This window comes from Vicia villosa, linkage group LG2 (assembly GCF_029867415.1).
Source record: "Vicia villosa cultivar HV-30 ecotype Madison, WI linkage group LG2, Vvil1.0, whole genome shotgun sequence".
Lineage (NCBI taxonomy): Eukaryota > Viridiplantae > Streptophyta > Magnoliopsida > Fabales > Fabaceae > Vicia > Vicia villosa.
Window position 1 is genome coordinate 146782583 of NC_081181.1, and position 21721 is coordinate 146804303.

The window sequence follows — 21721 nt, forward strand, 5'->3', positions numbered from 1 at the left end:
AATCTAATTTTGAATTGAGAATATAATGATTATTTATGTAATCTAATAATAAATTTAATTTATACATTTTTAAGTTCAATATATTAAGGTCTCAGTTTTTGAATGAACTTTTAGGATTCAATACATGTGAAGTTCAAAAATGGTTTCAAGTAGTTGAATAAGAGGATCACTATGATTATGTAGGTTTACCAAATACCAAAATGATTTCATGGATATTTTAAGGACCGTTTTGTTTTTTTGGGTTGGTTCGAACTATTGCTCTTTCCTTGTGCTTATTTTACTGTGGGGGATTGGTCCACAGGTACCACCTTTGTAACTTCATGGGGTACTCATAGATTGACAAGTTCTTATTTGGTGGTCTCTACTCCTGCTAATAATTGTTTAGCACACTCACACATGGAGATTCTACATGCGTTGGTGTCGAATTAGCTCTTTATGGTTGTCAATTTGAACTTGCTCAGTCTACTCAATTGCGGCCTTTAGTACAATTAGGCATGCTCATGGATGGTTTTTGTCCATAACCAATCCATATCCATATATTATCCATTTGGTATAACCGGATTTTAAAACCAATGTTCATAACCGGATTTATTTTTTCAAAATCGGTTATATCCATGACCAAATTTTATAACCCGTTTTAAATTTAAAAATTTCATTTTTAAAATTTAATTTTAAATTAAGTTATTAAATTTTTTTTTTTTTAGAAAATCGATTTTTCATATTTTTTAAAGACACGATTTTCAAAAAAACTCGAATTTTTTCGTTTTTTCAAAATACTCGATTTTTTGTTTTTACGAAAAAAAACTCGATTTTTTCGTGTTTCCGAAAAAAACTCAATTTTTTTGTGTTTCCGAAAAAACCAGATTTTATTTTTTTTTTCAAAAAAACTCGATTATTTCGTTTTTTTCAAAAAAACTCGATTTTTCATTTTTTCAAGAAAAACTCGTTCTTTTATATTTCTGAAAAACTCAATTATTCGTGTTTCCGAAAACTCAATTTTTCATTTTTTCGAAAAAGACTTGATTTATCATTTATTTTAGAAAAACTCAATTTTTTCGTATTTCCAAAAAACTGAATTTATTCGTATTTCCAAACAACTCGATTTTTTAGTATTTCCGAAAAACTTGATTTTTTCGTATTTAAAAAAAACTCGATTTTTCAATTTTTCAAAAAAACTCGATTTTTTTGTATTTCCGAAAAACTCGATTTTTTCGTATTTAAAAAAAAAACTCGATTTTCAAATTTTTCAAAACAACTCGATTTTTTCGTATTTCCGAAAAACTTGTTCTTTTGGTATTTTCAGAAAATTCGATTTTTTCGAACTTTTGAAAAACTCGATTTTCATTTTTATGTTTTTTTTTCTTTCTGCAAAATATTTTAAAAATTTATATTTTTTTGTGATTTAAAAATAATAGACCAATTAAATTTTTATGTTGGATATGGATATCCAAAATATGGATTTAGTTAAAACCATATTAATAATATATCCAAAATATGGATTTGGTTAAAATCATATTGATAATTAACCGGTTTTTAATAATCGGATATGGATAAATCCAATAACCGGTTTATTTGAACATCCCTAAGTACAATTGCATTCTCTTGTATTCCTAAAACTTATGGTTACCACTTTTGGTCCCAGATCTTTGGGGTTATTTTTTTTAATAAAAATTGGTTACATTATGTTATTTGTAACTAACTGTTTTATGGATGAGTGCTCTTGGAGAAGAATTTGGAACTGCCAAGTTAATTCCATCAGTGTTGGTCATTCAATGTCTGTAAAAACAACTGTAATGGTAAAATGTTACAGTACAACTCTAATGATGTAAAGAATGCAAAAAACACTTGTTATGATGTGATGTAATGGAGATTCAGGCCGCAGCTCTTCACTTCTCTAAAACTAAGTGTGGGTTTAACTGTTAGGCTTATTGAACTAAAATAAAAAATCTAGAACTTTCACATTCTGCAGCTATAAACTTGAATGTAATTTACACAAAGCATATGTATTTATATTTATCTATTAACATTTGGCAACACATTGATGTCTCTAGGACCTAAGCTAAGCCACTCATTTAGCCTACCCTCCTGATGATTTACAATTACAATTGGAGTGAGAAAATGGAGGCATTGTTGCATTTGATTGATCAATATTCTGCTGACGAAAACAGCCTAGTGAGGAGGATTCTTAACAAAAACATTCCCTACACAATAACCTCCCCGGTCCAAAGTTCCTTTGAACATTGATTTATCTTTTGCAGTCAACCAGTCAGGTATCGTTCTTTGTATCGGGTTCTTCATTCACATATTGTCTCTCACAAATACAAGAGCTGGGAAATTCTTGATAGTCACGTCCAGGTCTCATCTCGTCCGGCTCTCCTAAGAATCCTCTTTGGCATGCCTTAACCTTTTTGGAGAAGGTATGCCAATCCATCTGATGCCTTCCAGCAAAAAGTGTGCTTAGCTTCTTCGCATTCGGTCTGATTGTTCTTTTGTGACCCATATATCTCCTATTATGAACAAAAACAAGTTTAACAGGTGACTATTTAACAAAAAGCAAAAGATTGAGGAAAAAAACTGTAGGCAGTAAAAGTAATTAATACTAATTATAACACACAAAAGCACATTTGCATGACAACTTAGAAGACCCAACTTTTGCATCAAGTTTAGACAGTTTGGAATATTTTTTGTTTATAAAAGGAGCCAATCCATATTCCATACACAAACTTTACAGAAACCCCCTGTAAGAAGTTATACTTTTTCTGTAACAAGTTATACTTTTAATACAAGAATTTTTTTACAGAAACCCTCTGTAACAAGTTATACTTTTTATAGAATTTTTGCTTTAGCCAAAGTTTTTTTTTTTTAACTCGGAACACTTTTTTTATAAATGAAGCATTTGAAAAGGAATGGTAAATAAGGAAATTAATATATCCTGAATTATTGATTATTAGTAAACAAATTGACTTAAGATTAGTACATTAATGCTTAAATTTTACAATTTGAATCTCAGCAGCAAAGTAGTTGTATATTCTTACCTTCGACCTGCAAGAATCTTGGCCATGTTGCCATTGTTGTTAGTGACAAATACATCACTTTCGTCACAAACAATGTAGTCTATAGCAGCAAGTCGGGATGAGAATGGAAGGAAAGGTTTCAGCTCATCATCAGCAAGCATTTCCTTTGTATAGATGTTGGGGAAAAGATCTTTGAGAGGCTGCATAGTCTCGTCCCCTCCGTATATTTCTCCCGATGCAACATAGAGGTACGTGTCATTTGTAAAACCAAGAGCACGCAACATCAAACCCACTTCATGAGGAGTAAGAGGACATTTCCCACGCTTACGTTCTCCATCTGCACTCAAATCCTGTTTTATCACGAGGCAACAATTCATTCATTTCATATCAACATAAAGATAAATCAGATTCAGATTTAAGAAGTATTACATAGAAAATAATTTGTACTTAGAAAACAAGATTGTAGTCTTACAGGTAACGTTGTCCACCTTTTTCTGATTTCACCAAGCTCATTTCTTTCTTTATCTCCCCCACCAAAATAACAACTTGAAAATGCTAGCATATCTGGTTCAAACCTGTAATAAGTCAAATATTGAACAAGGTTGTTAGTGGTAATTACCATGGATCCTCCGCACATCCTAAACTCTTGCCATCTATTCCATTTCAAACTTTGGAATGAAACAAGAAGTTGTTAATATGCTACTCAATAAAATTGTAGGTTCCCTTCCGGTGCACCACAAACCCAAAGTATAACTAAACAAACACTTACTAAATTTTGCATTTATTCACACTATTAAATGACTTTCAATTTCAAAACATTGTAAAGAAGTTGTGAAGAAAAGAAAAACATCAAACAAACCTCAAATGGACTGCTATGAATCGATGTGCCATCTTTTGCATTCTCATAACAATTGTTTGACCAAGTTCTTGTATAGGTTTTGTAAATCTCAAAGCATGAAAATTAACACGGCATCTTAGTTTTTGCAGCTCATCATCAAGGTGATTTGCAAGTCTAAAGTCAAACTTTGTCAATTGTACAACCTGCAACATCTCCTAAATGTTAGTTACTAAATCACCTTACCACAGCCAAATTCACAGAAACACTGCAAATTGACAAAAACCAGTTACTTATGTTTCATAGAAATTATTTAATGAATCAAAACGTCCATTAAAATACATAATACAAAATAAAAATCAAAGAAGTGGCCACACCTGTCTTCTCAAAAGTATTGGCAAAACTTGATCAAGATAATAATCAGGCTCTGATTTCCTTGGGACACGCATTGTATATGGGGGTTTTTCCATTGACCTCATCACCTTATCAGGAACTCTTTTGACAATAGTAACGTCTTTTGCGAGATAAGAAATGAACCAATCAACATCGAAAATATTGATAAAGTCACTGCATTTACATTTCAAACAAGTATGCTTATTAAACGAACCACTTGAACTTGATTCTTATAAGGACTGCATGATAGAATCTGCAGATTACCTGTCATCCTTCCAAAAAGAATGATGATCCAACTCAGGTACAACCAGCGTAGCATTAAGAATACGTGCAACAACTACAGCATCTGTTATCTGAATGAAGAATAAACCATAAGCGTCATTTCCACGGAAAAGACTTATTCATTATTATTAAAAATAACTTAATTTAATTGCATGACTATGCAAGAGAACCTAAGGAAAAGTTCCATATTCACAGAAAATAACTGAGTCAGAGCCAACTAGATAAGAGAAAAGTGTATATAACTCTAATCTTTTTCTATCAATCTAAAGGGGAGCAACTGAGATGGACGATCCTAAATTTTTTTTTCATTTCAGGACCAAGCATATTATGAAACATGCGTACTACTTACCCCGGTTCTTTGTTGATTCAATCCTCCACTAGCTGCAATAAGCAAGTAGCCATTTGACATCTGCTCAGGCACAGCAGCTATATTATCCGGTAGTGAAAATAAGAAATTCAGCAATGGAAAAGTTAGTATATTACTCAACTCATTCTTAAGTAGATCATCATTCATCAGTTCACAAACAAATCAAAATACAAAACGGAGGCTCTTAAACCTATTCACAAGTTCACTTACACAACACACCACAAATAAAACATGCCATAAATTATAAACCAGATTTTCAGCACACCTTCACTATACACAAAAAGGGCTTAGCTAAAAAAGTCTTTCAAGAACAATATTTGTTTCACTTCCACTCTGACCCTATTTGGATAAACTACTCAATTTGCAGTTTATAGCATAAGCACTTATCATAATATGCGCTTATGTCATCCATTTCCTTACATACATTTCAAAAACTACGAAAAAAACACAATCACTCAACCTGTTAGCCAATGCAACAAACCAATGATGAAAACAAACAGAAATGCAATTCAAATTCTCAAATTGACAAATAAAACAACAAACTTAGAAGTTAATTTCGGAAGAAACTCACGAGCATAATCGCGCCCTCTGTCACTACACCCATAGTAATACTTAGACAATTTAGATTTCCAAATATCAATTGGCGCACGGTAATGTCCATCCTAAAAAAACCAAAAAAAAAAAAAACAATTAATTCTCAAATTAACCAATCAAAACCACGCATTAATGATTAACACTAAACAGGAAAGTAACAAAAGAGAAAGGTACCAATCTAGAGTAGAAATTAGGATGAACCAATCGATGAGAGTACCATTCGAGATCAGAAAGCATGTGACCAGTAAGAAGCGAAATCAAACCCAAAATGAAAAGCATGAAACCACAAACGAGAGACCAAGAGATCGTGATTGTTTTCCTCTGTTGTTGTGAACAAACATGTTTCTTTTTGTTGTTTGGTAACAGAGCTAGGTTCGTCGACAACATTCCTAAACTCCAAGCCTTCCCCACACTCACACCCATTTTGAGCTTCGGAGAAAATTAGCTTCGGAGTTAGGTTAGGGTGATTTACACAAAACCAAAACCAAAACCAAAACCCTCATGGATCGTTTTTAGTAATGTAGGAACTGCAGTGTATAGAAGTAATTAGTGAGGGATTAATTAATTACTAGCAGTTATTAGTAGTAATGTGGGAAGATGAACCCTAATTAGTATGGACATGAATTGTGGAGTGAAGAACAAACAGTAGTACTGTGTTGTTCCGTTTGATTTGGTTTTGTTTGTTGTTGAGATTGGAGAGAAGGGGTTATGGAGAAAGGCAACAACACAACAAACTATAGTCCTTTCCTATAAAAGCAATATTTATTTTTTGTTTTCTTTGCTTTTTTTAAATTTCAATATTATTGTGTTTTTTAAAATTAACAATTAATATCTCGTAGATTCGAGCTCGCATCTTTTTATATATAATGTTTCTGCATAATTATCAACCGAATAAATTAAATTAATTAAATGTCACGAATTTAAATTTTTTAACTTTATGTGATATATTTATACAATTACATCTGATGTTTCTGGACAACTATCTGTTATCAGACGAAGTAAAGAAAAGAGTTAGTGGTGGTGTCTAAGATGGGAAATGTAGGTTTGGTTGTTAGTAATGGTAATGTGGGGTGAGATGAGAATAGTAAAGAATATGAATGGAGTAACGTGGGATGGCAATGGGAAGAATATATTAGAAGTGGAAGTGGATGGATACATCACATTACATTGCATAAAACTTTATGGAAAATAGTAACGTGTGTATTAATTAACACCATAAACTCGATTAGAGATATATATTCTGTAATCTTTTATAACATATAGAGACAAGTTAGTATATAAGCTAAAGTTTATTTATTCCGGCTGAAAATGGGAGAGAATAATTGCCTCAACGCCGGATATAGTGCCGACTTCATTAATACTAGAAATACAATAATGCCAATTTTTTTGTAGGGTTTAAAGACTGAAATTGGATTATGAAAAACAAGATTGCAGACAAATGTCAACCTCGAAGTATGACAACGGTTTATAGGGAAAATAACTAACATGCGTAGCTGGCTTCGAGGGTAGGTTAATTAATTCCATTCTCTCGAAATAATAATGCTTGATTGCTTGTATAAAAGTCTAATTACGTATATATCTTTATTTTTTCTTACAAGGTTATAAAACAGAAAGAAAGAGAAATTAAAAAAAAAATTAAACTATTAAAAAAAAGTTATTTTTCATTACAAGTGAAATAAAGAGAATAAAAAACGTGAATAAAGTTCATATTTTTAAAGTTGGATGAACATCTAGAATCTTGTTATAAATGAGATTCTCTTAGATGAAAAGGTATAACAATTTAAAAGAAAATGACAAAAAAAGGAAAAAAAAAAAATAGTGGCAATATGTTTAAGTGAATAAAAATCTAAGGTCAATAAGAAATAATTTTCTTCTCTCAATTAGATTTTAATTCAAGTTTGATGATTAAAATAAATTAGAAAATTTATTATGTATTTTTTAAAGAAGTATTGTGAAGTGTAGCGGTGTAATCGGATCGGTTTGGATTGATTTTTGGTAAAAAAAATTCGAACCGATGATATTTTCATCGGTTTAGTTTGGTTCGATTTTCAACAATTTTCAAAAATGGAACCGAACCAAACTAACCGGTTTGGTTTGGTTTGGTTTGGATGATCGATTTACAATGTTTATTTTTTAAAACATAATAAGTTGTGGGATAGTTCTCTCCACTAGATCACTATACCTAAAATTATTTTCTGAGCTATATAATTTTTTTGTAGATGTTAAAAACATGATTACCTAATTCATGTCATTCTTTAAAAAATATTGTCATGCCTCAATTTTGTGATTTTGTTACTAGCATATCTCAATTTGACAGTGTTGTGAAAAAAAATTGTATTCCTATGTCCATCCTTAAACCACGTATTCATCACCTTGTTTTTCCAAAATTGTTTCTAAATTGTTCTTGCATATGCAATTCCTTATCTAACAAAATTTAAGTAGTTTTTTCTCTAATCCAAGATCATCTTTATAACCTGCATCGTTAATTAAACTTTGTATCCTATTAAATTCATCAATAACTTTAGTGACTTTAAGATTAATATTACCAAATATCTCTTTGTTCCATTTCATAAGTATTGGTTTAATAGATCTCAAAATAGCAGATAAAACAAAAATAGGGCAACCAACCACATCTGTATTCAAATTATCAATAATTAGTTATATGCATATATCATATAGAGTCCAAATCTGTATAAATTTGAATGGAATATCCGAATCCAAAATACCTTTGTCACAATAGAGAAAAATATGATAATTGTCTGAGTGATTCTTAATCAAAGTGGAGCAATTTACTGTGTTACAACTATCTAACTAGTTCTGATTACCAATGGCTATGTCAAGCCTTACAGAAGAGTAAGCACCACCTTTCCTTAAATTGGTCAAATTGTAATCGTTACCATTAGTGTCAAGATGCACAAACTCATTTTGATTTGTCCAACTAAAAAACTCATCAATGAAAGTTTAGTTAGGAGGACATCTACCAAATTTTTCATGGTATCTAATAACTACATTAAAATTACCTAGTATACATCAAGGGCCAGGATTGACCTTTTAATGATGGGTAAGTTCATTCCATACCAGTCTTCGAATCACATTAGAGTTACTTGCATATACAACTGCAATGAAAAATTTAGTTTGATCCACTTTTATAGAAAAATTTACATGTTGTTCAGATAAACTCAACATAGTGAGATTCATATCTATTGCACAAAAAACTCAAAAGTTAGAATCATGATTCTGTCTAAAATTTAAACTAAATCTCTTAAGTCTAATTCGCTTAAGACACTCAATAGGAAAATGAGCATAACTAATAATTGGTTCAATAATCAAAAGCAAGTCAAATTTTTGTTGATCACAACGATTTATAATACTCAATCCATTATCAAGATTTCCTACTCCTCGAACATTCAAAAAAATGGATTTCATTAAGCGTTATTGTGTTTACTAGACATGACTCGGGTGTTGACTTTTATTCTAGGCTGAGTAAGTTTATTCCTTCCCTTACCCTTTTTTTACCATGATAAAATTTTTGTGTTTACCTTTAGGATTGTCTTCATCATCCTAAAGGTGGTTATTCTTTTCTAAATGCAAGCCATCACAAAGATCTATCATCGAGTTCTTACCACTATTTTTCATAACCACAAGATCATGATCAAATTGCTTCATTCTATCATCAACTATCTATTTCTCGATCACAAATATTCTCATTCAAATTATCAGCAGACTCTATTACTATTTATTCTTTATCTAGAGAGTTTGTTTCTGAAAAATGCTCCTCATTAACATTAATCTCATTTTCTTGTTGAATAACCACAACATAGTCTCCATTTTCTATATCATTTTTAAGAGTATGATTTCTTAACTTATTCAAATCTACATAGTCATCATTCACTATAATATTAAAAAAATACAATATTAACTAATGAGAGTATTTGAAAATATGATAAATTGATTAAAATGGAATTTTAATCCTACCACACAAATTTATTTTTAAAATCAACTCACATTATTTTCTTAATAACTGCACACAATCTAGTTATTTATTATTTTAGTACTTATATGACTTTTAATTTAATATTTTCTATTTTATATCTATAATATAAGAAAATTAATGACTGTGGAAAAGTCTCTATTACCCTTATTTGATTTTTTACCACCACATTAAAATTATGGTTATTTGGTCTTTGCACAATAAAAAGTTCTTAATTTTATTATTAAAGTAATAGAACCCTCATATTTTATCAAACTTATCAAATCTCTTTCCATTCTCTATTTTTTTCTCTTTCATCACTTTCTCAATTCTTTCTTCCAAAAAAAAAATCTATTATTAATCTATATATTTTTATATACGAAAAATGATATTTATGATTGAAATATTTTTTATTCAAAAATAGTATACGAAAAAAATTTATTCAAAAAATCTATTATTGATCTAAATATTTTTATATACGAAAATTTAATATTGATCCAAATATTTTTGTAAATGATACATAAACAAAAATAATATTTGTATACAGAAAAAATATATTATTTACGAAAAATGGTATTTATGATCCAAATATTTTTTATTCAAAAATGGTATACGGGAAAAAATCTATTATTGATCTAAATATTTTTATATACGAAATAATTATTTATTTGTTTAATTTTTTTTAATATTTTATTTAAAATAAATAATGTATTCAAATGCGCGTAACAGATTAGAACCCACGTGTATACACAAGTTTGTTATTAGTTTATAATAAAAGTAAATACATAAATGCATAATTAAAATATTTTAATATAATTATTATCATCTATATACGAACATTTGGTCAAAATGGAGTTCCAAATGTTAAGCATAAAAGCCAAATTGTTCTATCTTTAGGCATGAAACACTAGTACAAAAATGTTAATTTACACCCGTTTTTTATTAAATTTACACCCATTATTTTTAATAAAAATCGGGTGTATATCCACAGGGTGAGAAATGTCTAACGAATTTACACCCGTTATTTTTAACAAAAATCGGGTGTAATTGGGCGTAATTACGTTTTTAATTACACCCTGTTTTAACAAAAATCGGGTGTAATTGGGCGTAATTACGTTTTTAATTACACCCTATTTTAATAAAAATCGGGTGTCATTGGGTGTAATTACGTTTTTAATTACACCCTATTTTAATAAAAATCGGGTGTAATTTAACGTAATTACGTTTTTAATTACACCTTGTTTTAAAAAAATCGAGTGTAACTGAGCGTAATTACGTTTTAATTACACCCTGTTTTAATAAAAATCGGGTGTAAATGGGCTTAATTACGTTTTAATTACACCCTGTTTTAATAAAAATCGGGTGTAAATGGGCTTAATTACGTTTTAATTTCACCCTATTTTATTAAAAATCGGGTGTAAATATGTTCTTAATTACCCCCTATTTTAGTAAAAATCGGGTGTAAATACGCCATTTATGAATGAACAATTATATCTATTTACACCCTATTTCATAAACACCATTTAGCTATATTTTATTTTCAGTCATAATATTGTAAATACTATAAAATCATACACATAAAAATCACATTTTAACTAAGTCAAAATATTTTTAATATTAACGAAAAAGTATACAAAATCATGTACAGTCATAATATTTCAAGTATTATAAAATCATACACATAAAAATTATATTTTAACTAAGTCATAACACTTTCTTCATATATAATTTTACGCCATGCTTGACGGTTAGCTTCGGTATTCTCTAGTCCAATTGAATCCAACCGCTTTCCACATGTAGCATTGGATTCATCCATGGCCAAAATACCACGTCCTGGAGAAGCAATTGTTTTCTGTATGCAAAAAAACAAGACACAAGAAATTATTACAAGAAAGAGCCACATATATAAATAGTAACCATACCGAGCCGTTGATAGTGCCCCTCCGAGAATATGACAAAAATGCCCGTTCAAGAAACACAGAACGGGGACTATCAAAATCACTAGTTGTCTTAGAAGACCTATTCCTTGAGTGAGCTACAGTATGAGTATCTACACAACAACGTTAAACCCATTAATTTATTATCGTTTCCTCAAAACCTTGAAGCATTTCAGCTCCTTATTGTTGCATGCAAAACAGAAGACGTGTAACTCACCGTATAAATAAGGTTCCCAATTGATCGGCTGCATCCGTCGGTAACACCGGCCTTAAAACAGCAAAGAAACACAAAAAATAATAAAAAGTTTGAAAGAGAGCACAAAATTAAAAAGAAAATAGAATATAGAATGAAATGAATACCTCGTGGATAACAGCAGTGAGATTGGTAGTGAATTTGTTGTTGGCGATGGTGTTTCGAGCTGTGCGTTCGTCTAAGCCGATCTTTAGAAAGAGATCTAGAGACTTCTCCTTCTCCGAGCTATCTTCCTTCGCAGGCATCTTCTTCTCACGTGCTCCGATTGAAGCTAGATGAAAATTAGGGTTTTGCCTTTTGTGAGTATAGGAAAGAGTGTAAGAATCAGCAGCTTTATTTTAATCACCGGTTTAACAACGAAGACAAAGCTTAAACCACGGATTAACCCGATAATGACTGGATATATAAATAACCAACACAAACAAAATAACCTACCGACGGATGAGGAAGCACTGGCGGATCCGCATCCAATGGTTTTAAAGCGAGCATCGATGACTTTTCCGTATTAATTAATTGAGTTTTCAGTACTAGTTTCTTTATTCTAATGTAATGTCTAACCATAGCTGACCTGCATCCAGTAAGAAAAGAACAATATTGTTAAGAGTAAGACATTACTCAATCAAAGTAACCAAGTCAAAGTGGTTGTGACATTGATGTTGCTTGCTACTGATGGAAGCAATCCTATGTTGCAACAGGAGGCATATCTGCGGAAAACCCCAACAAATGGAAGAAACGGAGAGAGAATAGGGAGGAAAAAAGAAAAAAAGAGACAAAAAACTTGACCTGCAAAAACTTGAGAGAACTGAGAAGAGAGGTTGTGAGACGTGAGAGGAGAGGCTGCAATTTGCAAAGAGATGAAGAGGAAAGACCTGCATCAGCTCCAACCCCTAACATTGCTTGTGAACTTAACAACTCTCAACGCATCACTTGTTTTTGCCGTTCAGACGCGACTGGAAGCAAGGATTTTTTTTAAAGATTTGTACATGAAAAGAAAAACATGTTTTCGAAATAACCATGAATGGAATGAAAACCGGGAAAGTTTTGTTATTAAAAGTGAAACTAGAAATGAAAGCATTAAACTTAAACCAAATATGACCTTTGTGTTTTTAAACTATTGGGAATCGAAGTCGGGTTTTGATGGATACTCGAGACCTTGTAGAGTCGGCATCCTTCGTATATCTTCTTCTGAATAAGCAGGAATGAACCAGTATTTCTTGTCCATCCCAAAAACCTGATATCAAAGAAGCAACAAAAATCATAATACATATGGGTTAAAGTTAAGACATTTTTTGTTATGAACCAACTATTTCAAGACCATAAACTACTAACTGAAGATTCACTCATGGTTTTATAATCAATAGAGTACAACATATAACATAATACGAAGGGTTTATAACATAATTTGTTGGAATATACCGCAAGCATGAGGAATGTCTATGGAAGCTCAAATTAAAGTCTGAAAATCTTCTTCTATCTCTAAATTCATTTACAATTTATTACAAACTGCTAGAGTTGGTTAATATAATTAGCTTTGGATTCATTCTTCTTTGTAGTATGTAGCAATTAAAATATTCGGATCAATGGTACTGTGCATAAATTACTCTACTCGTAAATCCAACAAGATCTAACATTAAAAACTGTAAGAGTTCAATGTATTTTTCTCTTTAAAGCAACATCATGTCTAACTCTTAAATTTTGTAAGGTAAGACTTCATTTTACTAAAATTACTTAATGCTGGTAACAAAGCCATGTCATAGGGAGTGTGACAGGGGATTTTAGAGGCATGATGTCAAGAAGGTTGCACAATTATAGTAAGAAAAACACAGTGCCTCACATTTTTCTTTTACGGTCATGTATACTTATGTTAAAAAAACTATTGAATAAGGTACTCATTAACTAATGAAAAGAGCTACACCACTAATAACTTCAACTTAACATTAACATTAATATATATCCAAGACTTTGACATTTAGCAATATATCATTAGAGATAATCAAAGATCAAGCATGTTCTTATTATCACTATAACAATGCACATTAATTTCCATTGTACATCATTTGTGGGTTTAATTGTTCCAGATCATCCTTATATATCCAACGATAACCACAATTTTTTACCTCCAAGTGCAAACCAAGGGGCTGCCTAACTATAGCTCTCAATTCAATACTACTAATATCATGCAACGCCTCTGTTAGATAGCTCATATAATAACCAATAAATTCTTCCCTGCTGAAAAAAATTATGTTATATGTTGGATATATTTCATGCATAAAACTATTTCATCAATTTAAATTCAACCAAGGGTTTGTCTGGATTGGGTTATTTGAGGTTATCAACAGATAAAAAAAAATAATCCAAGAAATGAAAATGTTGAGAGCGGAAGAAAAAGACTGACGAATTCGGTTGGGACATTTTATCGAACACCTTGCGAGCTAGGACAAATTCTGCATTTTTCTTCATTTCTACCGGTAAGCTCTCATCCAATTTAGATTTATGATGTTGTATACTCACTTTAATTTTAATCCAAACCAAAAACTGTACCGAAATCGAATCACAATCAAACTGTAGTAGAACCCGTAATTGAGTCGAAAACGTAAATTAAATTCTGAAACAAAACTCTATTTGAAATTGAAACAAACAAGTACAGAAAAATTGGCTCGAATGCAAAATATGAACCTTGAAAAAGCTCCGCTCGAATTCAAACTCCGCACTGAGTCGAAACCTCCAAACTCGAAGCAAAACAGAACTGGTTTCTGAACAAAAAACCTTCGCGAATACCAAACATAGCCGTGAAGCTCAAATAGAACCGCGAAACCGAAATTGAAACAATTCCAAGTCAAAAACGGAATCTGATTGTTGGTTGTTTGTTTTATCAATTTTTTCTGAAAAACTAGATGAAGAATTTGAGTGTATTGTTGTTGTTATGTGAGGAAGATGAGAGAAAAAAATAGCTTTTGGAAAATAAGCACTTTTGTCGGGTTTAGATTCAAGTTTGAAGAAAACAATAGTTTTAAGAGTAAATATACAAAATAGATAGTTAAAAAGTGAGTCAATAAAATAGATTTTGGGTTGTAAATGTGTTTAGAATAATATTAATATTTTGAGTAATAAAATTAAATAATTTTTTTAATCAATTTAAATTTACACCCGTTTTAAATTTAACGGGAGTAATTGGGATTTGATAATAATAATATTTTTAATTTACACCCATTATTTTTAAAATAGGGTGTAAATTCTCACGTGCTATTACTTAAAATGATACTATATTTATAAAATTGCCACCATATTTCTTATTTACACCCGTTTTTAGTATATCAGGTGTAAATTTTAAAATTATATTGTTGTTTTTACACTAGTGAAATTAGATCTGTGTGGGAGGATGTTCCATTCCAATGGCATGCACTAGAATATTGGAAACAGTAGATAAGCACTCTTTTGGTGACATGTATGATTATTATTAGGTTTTTTCTTTACCCACCTCCCTATGGGGGTCACCCCTAGCGAAAACCCCACTTTACCCCTGCTTCGGAAATGAATTTCTGAAATATTTTTTTTAAAAATTTTTCCAGACTTCAGAAATGCATTTCCGAAAAAATCCCAAAAATTAGGATTTTGATTAATTCGGAGATACATCTCCGAAAAAACAAAAAAAAAACTAAAAATTACAAAAATTAATTTTAGGATATTAATTAATTCACATATCATAAATTTGATATAATTTATGAGTAATGAATAATAATAATTATATATTTTGATATAATTTATGAGTTATGAATAATAATTATTATATATTTATATTCTGATTTATATTTTAAAATTTAAAATAATTTTAATTAAAAAAATTAAAATAATTTCACTTATAAAATGAGTTATAATTTTTTATTTATATATTTATAATAATTATTATATATTTACAAAAAAAATTAAAAAATGAGTGTTTTAATTTATATATTTATATAATAATTATAAAAATTAAAAAAATGAGTGTTTTAATTTATAATAATTATTATATATTTATATATTATATATTTATATATTTCACTTACAAAATTAATAATTATTATTATATATTTATATATTTCTATTCTGATTCATAATTAAAAATGAGTTATAATTTTTTATTTAGTTTAAAAAAATTAAAAAAAGATTTTGTCTTAATTTTATTTAATGAATAAATTTTATATTTAACTCTATATAATTCAAAATTTACTTATGAAATTAACATGTTTTTGATTTATATAAGTTAGTAAAATAATTTTTAACTTTAAAATTGTTTAGGAAATTTTGATTCACCTTGATTTTATTGATTCACCTTCATTTTATTGATTCACCTAAATTTTATACCTATTAATTGTATTGATTCACCTTGATTTTAATTTTTTAATAATTATTGAATTCTTTCGGAAGTGTATATCCGAAACATTCTCAGACCAATTTGGTCTTGGAATGTTTCGGATATGCATCTCCGAAGACACCCCTCTCCCAAAAAGGGGTGTTTTCGGAAATGCATCTCCGAAAACTCAAAAAGGGGGTGTTTTCGGAAATACATCTCCGAAAACACTTTTTTTTTTTTTCGTGTTTTCGGAAGTGCATTTCCAAAAATACATTTTTTTTCAATAAAAATACATTTTCGGAAATTTATTTTCGAAATAAGGAGTATTTTAGTAAATTCGCCAGTAAAAAAGTTAGGAGGTGAGTAAAGAAATTTCCTAGAATTATTTTACAAGATGTGTGATCCAAGTCAAACCTTCTTCAAAACTTTTATCATCAATTTCTAATTCCTCTTATGGAAATGGAAACTAGATGTTGGATGTAGTAAAACACATGTTTCTTTCTCTAGGTTCTGAATCGGATTCTAGGAAGCATCTCAACTTTTTTTGACATTTTTATTTAAATGATTCTTTGTCAACAAAATGAGCTCATGATTACCTATACTCTTTCTGCCGAGTGGGTATTTCTCAATGGAATAATAAGTGGAAATGGAATGGGAGAAAAGGGAATAGTAAAACTTGGATGAACGAGTAATAAGCGAATACTTGTCGTAAGAGAAGGGAATTGAAAAGTTGAATTCCATTAGTTTTAGTTCTCAAAATAATCATTTAGTGTTTGTATCACTATCTGGTGTGTTTGGTTAAGCACAAACAAACAACTTTTTCATATGTTTGGATTTCAATCCAAAAAACTAACTTAAAAAGTGTGTTTGTCCTAACATATTTATATACTCAACAACTCAAAAATTTCTATTCCTATCATTTTAACAAAAAAGGAGAGATATCAATCTATAATAATGCAAATTCAGATTTTCTATTTTGCCACCCGCGTCCATATGACCACTTCTCACTCTTAAGAGCTACTCGAGCGGTATAATTTTTTTTGTTTGGTTTGCCAACTTGAGTTTTGAACGGTTGGAGTTCTCCATAGAATGCTTAAAAAAATTAATAAAAACATTACCCGTTCAACAATGGCTCTTTTTTTATATATAATTTATTTGCCTATAAATATGTTAAGTTAAAAATGGTATATTCAAAATTTTCACTCACAACTTTATCTCATTAGCTTTTAATTGATCATATATTTTATCTAAATTTTTATCTTCTTACTTCAAATTATTATTGTTTATATAATTTAAATTTTATTTAATATAAGTAAAATATTAGTATATAAAATAAAATAGTAGGACCCACTATGAGTTCTTTAGTTGCATAATTGATAGGGATGACAATGGGCAGGGTACTATAGTACCCGTCCCCATACCCGCAGTTTAAAAAAATCTCCGTACCCGAGCCCAAACCCGCGTGGGTATCAATATTCATACCCGTACCCGTACCCTGTGGGTACCTCAATGCCCATACCCATACCCGCTTACCCGCATTTATAGTAAAATTAAACCATTTAATTACAAAATATCATATAATTTAAGTCTTTTTAACAATATTAAAAAAATTATGCATGTTATTGTTGAGTTGAGAAACAAATAAACACTTTTATTAAAATGTGTAATGATTTAATAGCGATATATTTTTAAAAAATGTAGAAACATGCATTTTTTATATAATATTAATATAAATAACATTATAGAAATATGTAGTGCGGGTATGGGACGGGGTGGGTAGTAAGGTACCCGTGCCCGCACCCATACCCGCATATTTAAATGGGTAATTACCCGTGCCCGTACCCATTTTTGCGGGTTTTTACCCTACCCGGTGTGGGTATTTTTGTGGGCACCCAGGGGATGGGCCAAATTGCCATCCCTAATAATTGAGGTAAAAATTACATAAATTGTTTAAAATAATATTTAATAAATCCCAGGATGGATAATACCATTGGACATGCTCTAATTACATGACAAACCCTTAAAACATTATCTCAGATAGGTATGTAAATTTATCTTCTTTAAACCAAAAAGCATCTAAATTAGAGCTATTAAAATGATAACAATAAAAAAGAAACTAACTAACCATGCAAACTGCCTGGATCTAAAGTTGAATTAGGCTTCAAGCCCCAAAAAGTATAACATTGCCTATTTTTGAGTTTTTTTTTTTGCCACAATCAGAAAGTTCATTTTACCAAAGAACAAAGCTTAATTCTCCCTTGGCATATGGGAAATTGAGAGTAAATTATATAGTGTAACAATTTGATACTTCCCGTAGCCGTTTAGGAAATTGAGAGGCTAGCAAATTGATATTTTGTCTACCTACATGTCTATGTTTGATAATTGATAAGGATCCTTGAAACATGCTTTGGTCAGAAAGGTGTACTTTTAAACATTCAATATTTTCAACTGTTATTCTTTACATCACGAAATTGGATTCCCACTTTGAATCTGTAATCTTTTGTTGCAGCTAGTTTTTTCTGGCTTTTAATGCCTCTTCCTAATCTACAGTCGTCTTTTCTCTTTCCATATTCCTCTTTTTCTATACTACAAGTAAAACTTCATGATCAATGACTAATATATGATAAACTGTTAAAAAATTTAATTATGTGTGTTAAGCATGATAGTAGATTCGATAGAGTCAAAATTGTGTATAGTTGATAGAGTTATGTGTATTCGATTGAAAGTCAATCATAGCAAGTAGAAGAAGTATGTATTCGACAAAGTTGAATACAACCCGTCGAAGCTTTTAAGATAGTTAATTAGTTTGAGAATGTATGATGTGTAAACACTCTCATCATAAATAGGGAGGCATCATATAATTGTAATGTGTGGGGTAGAGAAATTTACAGTTGTGAAATCAAAAGCAGAGAAAAACTCTGCAGATTCTTTATTCTATCTTCTTCCTCTTTCTCACTAAACCTAATTTCGCTTTTCTTCCTTTTTCTTCTCAAATCATTGTGCGAAGGAATCGTCTCGCAACCAAGAAGTGGTTGAATCACTCGAGTGAATAGTGAGGAACAAAATCGTGAATCAATCAAGAAAGTGATTGAATCTCGTTCTGTCAAGAACGATTTCCAACATCTGGTATCTATAGCACTGGTTGTAATTCTTGGAAAGCATAAATCAATGACTTGTCATCAAAACGAGCATTTTCTAACGAATCTTCTAATCTTGAATGGTAAGAATTATGATAATTGGTGTAAGCAGATGAATGTTGTTTTCAGCTATCAAGACGTTTGGGATCTTATGAAGAATGAAGTAACATCAATTAGCGAAAATGCAACGATTGGACAAAAGGATGCTGTTTACAGTGATTTCTGATAAACAACCGCTAGTCTTCCAAATTATTAAATGTACTTAGGTAACTTGCAGGATCGACTAGATTGATCCTAGGACATGTGTCTGAAAGTTTCTAATTTTATGACTGAGTTCATATTCTAAAGGAGTATTTTGAATGTGTAACTAACATAAAGTCAATATAGTATGTAAAGATGAAATTCGAGGAAAAGATTTAAAAGGCTTCGATGATAAATATAAAAGACATGACTCGAGAAAGAAATGTATGTAAATGACTTGAATTTGTAAAACTGAGAATAATGTAAAAGTACAAATGGTGTTACAAGTACATTCTCAATTAAAACTCTTTCTCTTTCACTTGGTACTTGAGCGATTTTTTGAGTGATTTGTACAAAATGAGCACCCCTGAATCCTACCACTAAGATCCCTATTTATACTAATTCGACCCTAACGGTCTTACTCTAATAAAACGCCACGTTGTCCTTTTGCATGAGCTTTGAATCTCTGATGCTTCCACGCGTCTTTCTGACCAAATGAATCACTTTGAAATTCAAAACATTCCCGCTCGAAGTTCTGAAGTGCGAATTAACGTGACCTTGTAAAATACCTAGAAATATTCTAAGTCCTTTATTCCTTTGACTTCAAAGATATTACAACTCATGCCTTACTTTGACTAAGAGAAAATCTCTGACATAAAGAATCTTTAAAATAGCCTTATAAAGCTATTCTTCCTTCGAAGCATAAAACCTTTTTTTTAGAACATCTCGCTCATACTTGTCGAAATATCCAGCTAACAGATGCACATAAAGATTTGAAGAAGAAAGATTATAAAGCTCTCTTTATAATCCATCAATGCGTTGATCTAGACAAATTTGGTGTTGTAGACTCATTGAAGGTCATAGGACATCCCAGAGAAATCTTTTGGAGGTGGCGAGAAGGGGAATGAGGCGAGCTAACAAGTTCACAAAAGAACGTATGAGCTGCTTTAAATGGAAGAAACTAAAAGTGTAGTTGATTTCTTCACTAAGGTTACGAAACTGGTGAATCAAATCAAGATGTATGGAGAAGTATTAACATTAATATTGATAGTTGCAAAGATCTTGAGGTCTTTGTCTCCCAATTTTGATCATGTGGTAGTAGCCATGGAAGAGTCGAAGGATCTGTCAAGCATAGCAAAAGAAGAGCTTCAAGGGACGCTTAAATCTCATAAACAAATAATGGCTGAAAGATTTGCAAGCTAGGTGAAAAGTGATGTTGCTCTGTAGGCACAATCAACAAAAGAAAAGAAAGGTAAAGGAAGTTGGAACAAAAATAAAGGTAGAGGTGATTACACCAATTCAAATGGTAGAAATCATCAACAAGAAGGTAATTCGTCGAACCAGAGATAGTTCACAAACCAAAGCGATCACAGAGGTGGTACTGCAGGTAGAGGAAGATGTGATGGAACGAAACCTAATAAGAGCCATATTCAGTGTTTTAACTATCATAAGTATGGTCGTTATGCTAGTGATTATACAGAAAAACAAAAGGAATAATTGAGAAAACTATGCAAGACTTGCAAAAAAGGAAGAAGAAGAAGAAGTGTTGTTGATGTTAACAACAAAAGAAGAAGAAAAATTTAGGGAGCAATGATACTTAGATTCCAGATGCACATCACACATGATTGGAATGAGAGATTGGTTTGCCAGCATCAATTCCTCTACGAAGAACAAGGTGAATTTTGCAAAAAAAACAATACCCTAATTGCTGCACGATTAAAGAATAGCTTGTACTTGTTATCACAAACCTTCAAAGGCATGTCATTCAATAAAGTCTCTCCATTATATATCATGTAGGTCTAATCCTCCTGCAAGTTCTTGATTCATCCATCCAGATCTCGAGCACGAGTGACGACATGGATTTTGTCACCCTATTATTTAAAAGATATTGCTCAGCCAGGGAAAAATAATTGGGTTTAAATGGTTTTTCAGCATAAAAAAAGCAAGTGTTTAAATACCTTTCCATCTTGGATAATGGCTTCAAGGTGTTGCTGGCCATTCCTCTCTTTAACAATCTATACGTCAATGACACGAATAGCTATTTTCCAGACCATTTATTCAGGTTTCAAGTCACTGATCATAAATGATGGTCTTGACATCTTTGTACTGAAAATTGTAAAAAGCAAAACTCACGAAATAAGCTCAAAACTAACCATGAAAACGAAACACAAAAACCAAAACTCAGGAAATAAGCTCAAAACCAACCATGAAAACAAAACACAGAATAACCAAAACTCACAAAATAAGCTTAAAACCAACCATAAAAATGAAACACATGAAAACATAAAAACCAAAACTTTATCACAGCTGAATATATTTCACGCAGGAAAGTATGTAAAATACATGCAACATCAAGATTTAAACAT

At 30.8% G+C, this 21721-nt stretch overlaps 1 protein-coding gene and 1 long non-coding RNA gene across 4 annotated transcripts; both read right to left on the reverse strand.

The window, feature by feature from the left end:
• Positions 1-1934: 1934 nt before the first annotated feature.
• Positions 1935-6221, reverse strand: LOC131652368 (O-fucosyltransferase 29-like). Its single transcript, XM_058922213.1, has 9 exons — positions 5660-6221; positions 5463-5553; positions 4874-4950; positions 4507-4595; positions 4227-4416; positions 3874-4055; positions 3487-3589; positions 3036-3364; positions 1935-2507 (listed from the first exon to the last, which is right to left on the reverse strand). Exons 1-9 carry the CDS (start codon positions 5906-5908, stop codon positions 2267-2269), a joined length of 1551 nt encoding a protein of 516 aa, XP_058778196.1. The 5' UTR covers positions 5909-6221; the 3' UTR covers positions 1935-2266.
• Positions 6222-11099: 4878 nt separating this feature from the next.
• On the reverse strand, positions 11100-14629 carry LOC131646987 (uncharacterized). 3 transcript variants are annotated; one of them, XR_009297692.1, is made up of 4 exons: positions 14322-14629; positions 12742-12876; positions 11753-12595; positions 11100-11660 (listed from the first exon to the last, which is right to left on the reverse strand). It is a non-coding gene; the product is annotated as an uncharacterized LOC131646987 (long non-coding RNA). The 3 variants fall into 3 exon arrangements; XR_009297694.1 differs by having other exon boundaries at positions 11100-11505; positions 11610-11660; positions 11753-12876; XR_009297693.1 differs by having other exon boundaries at positions 11753-12876.
• Positions 14630-21721: the final 7092 nt, after the last annotated feature.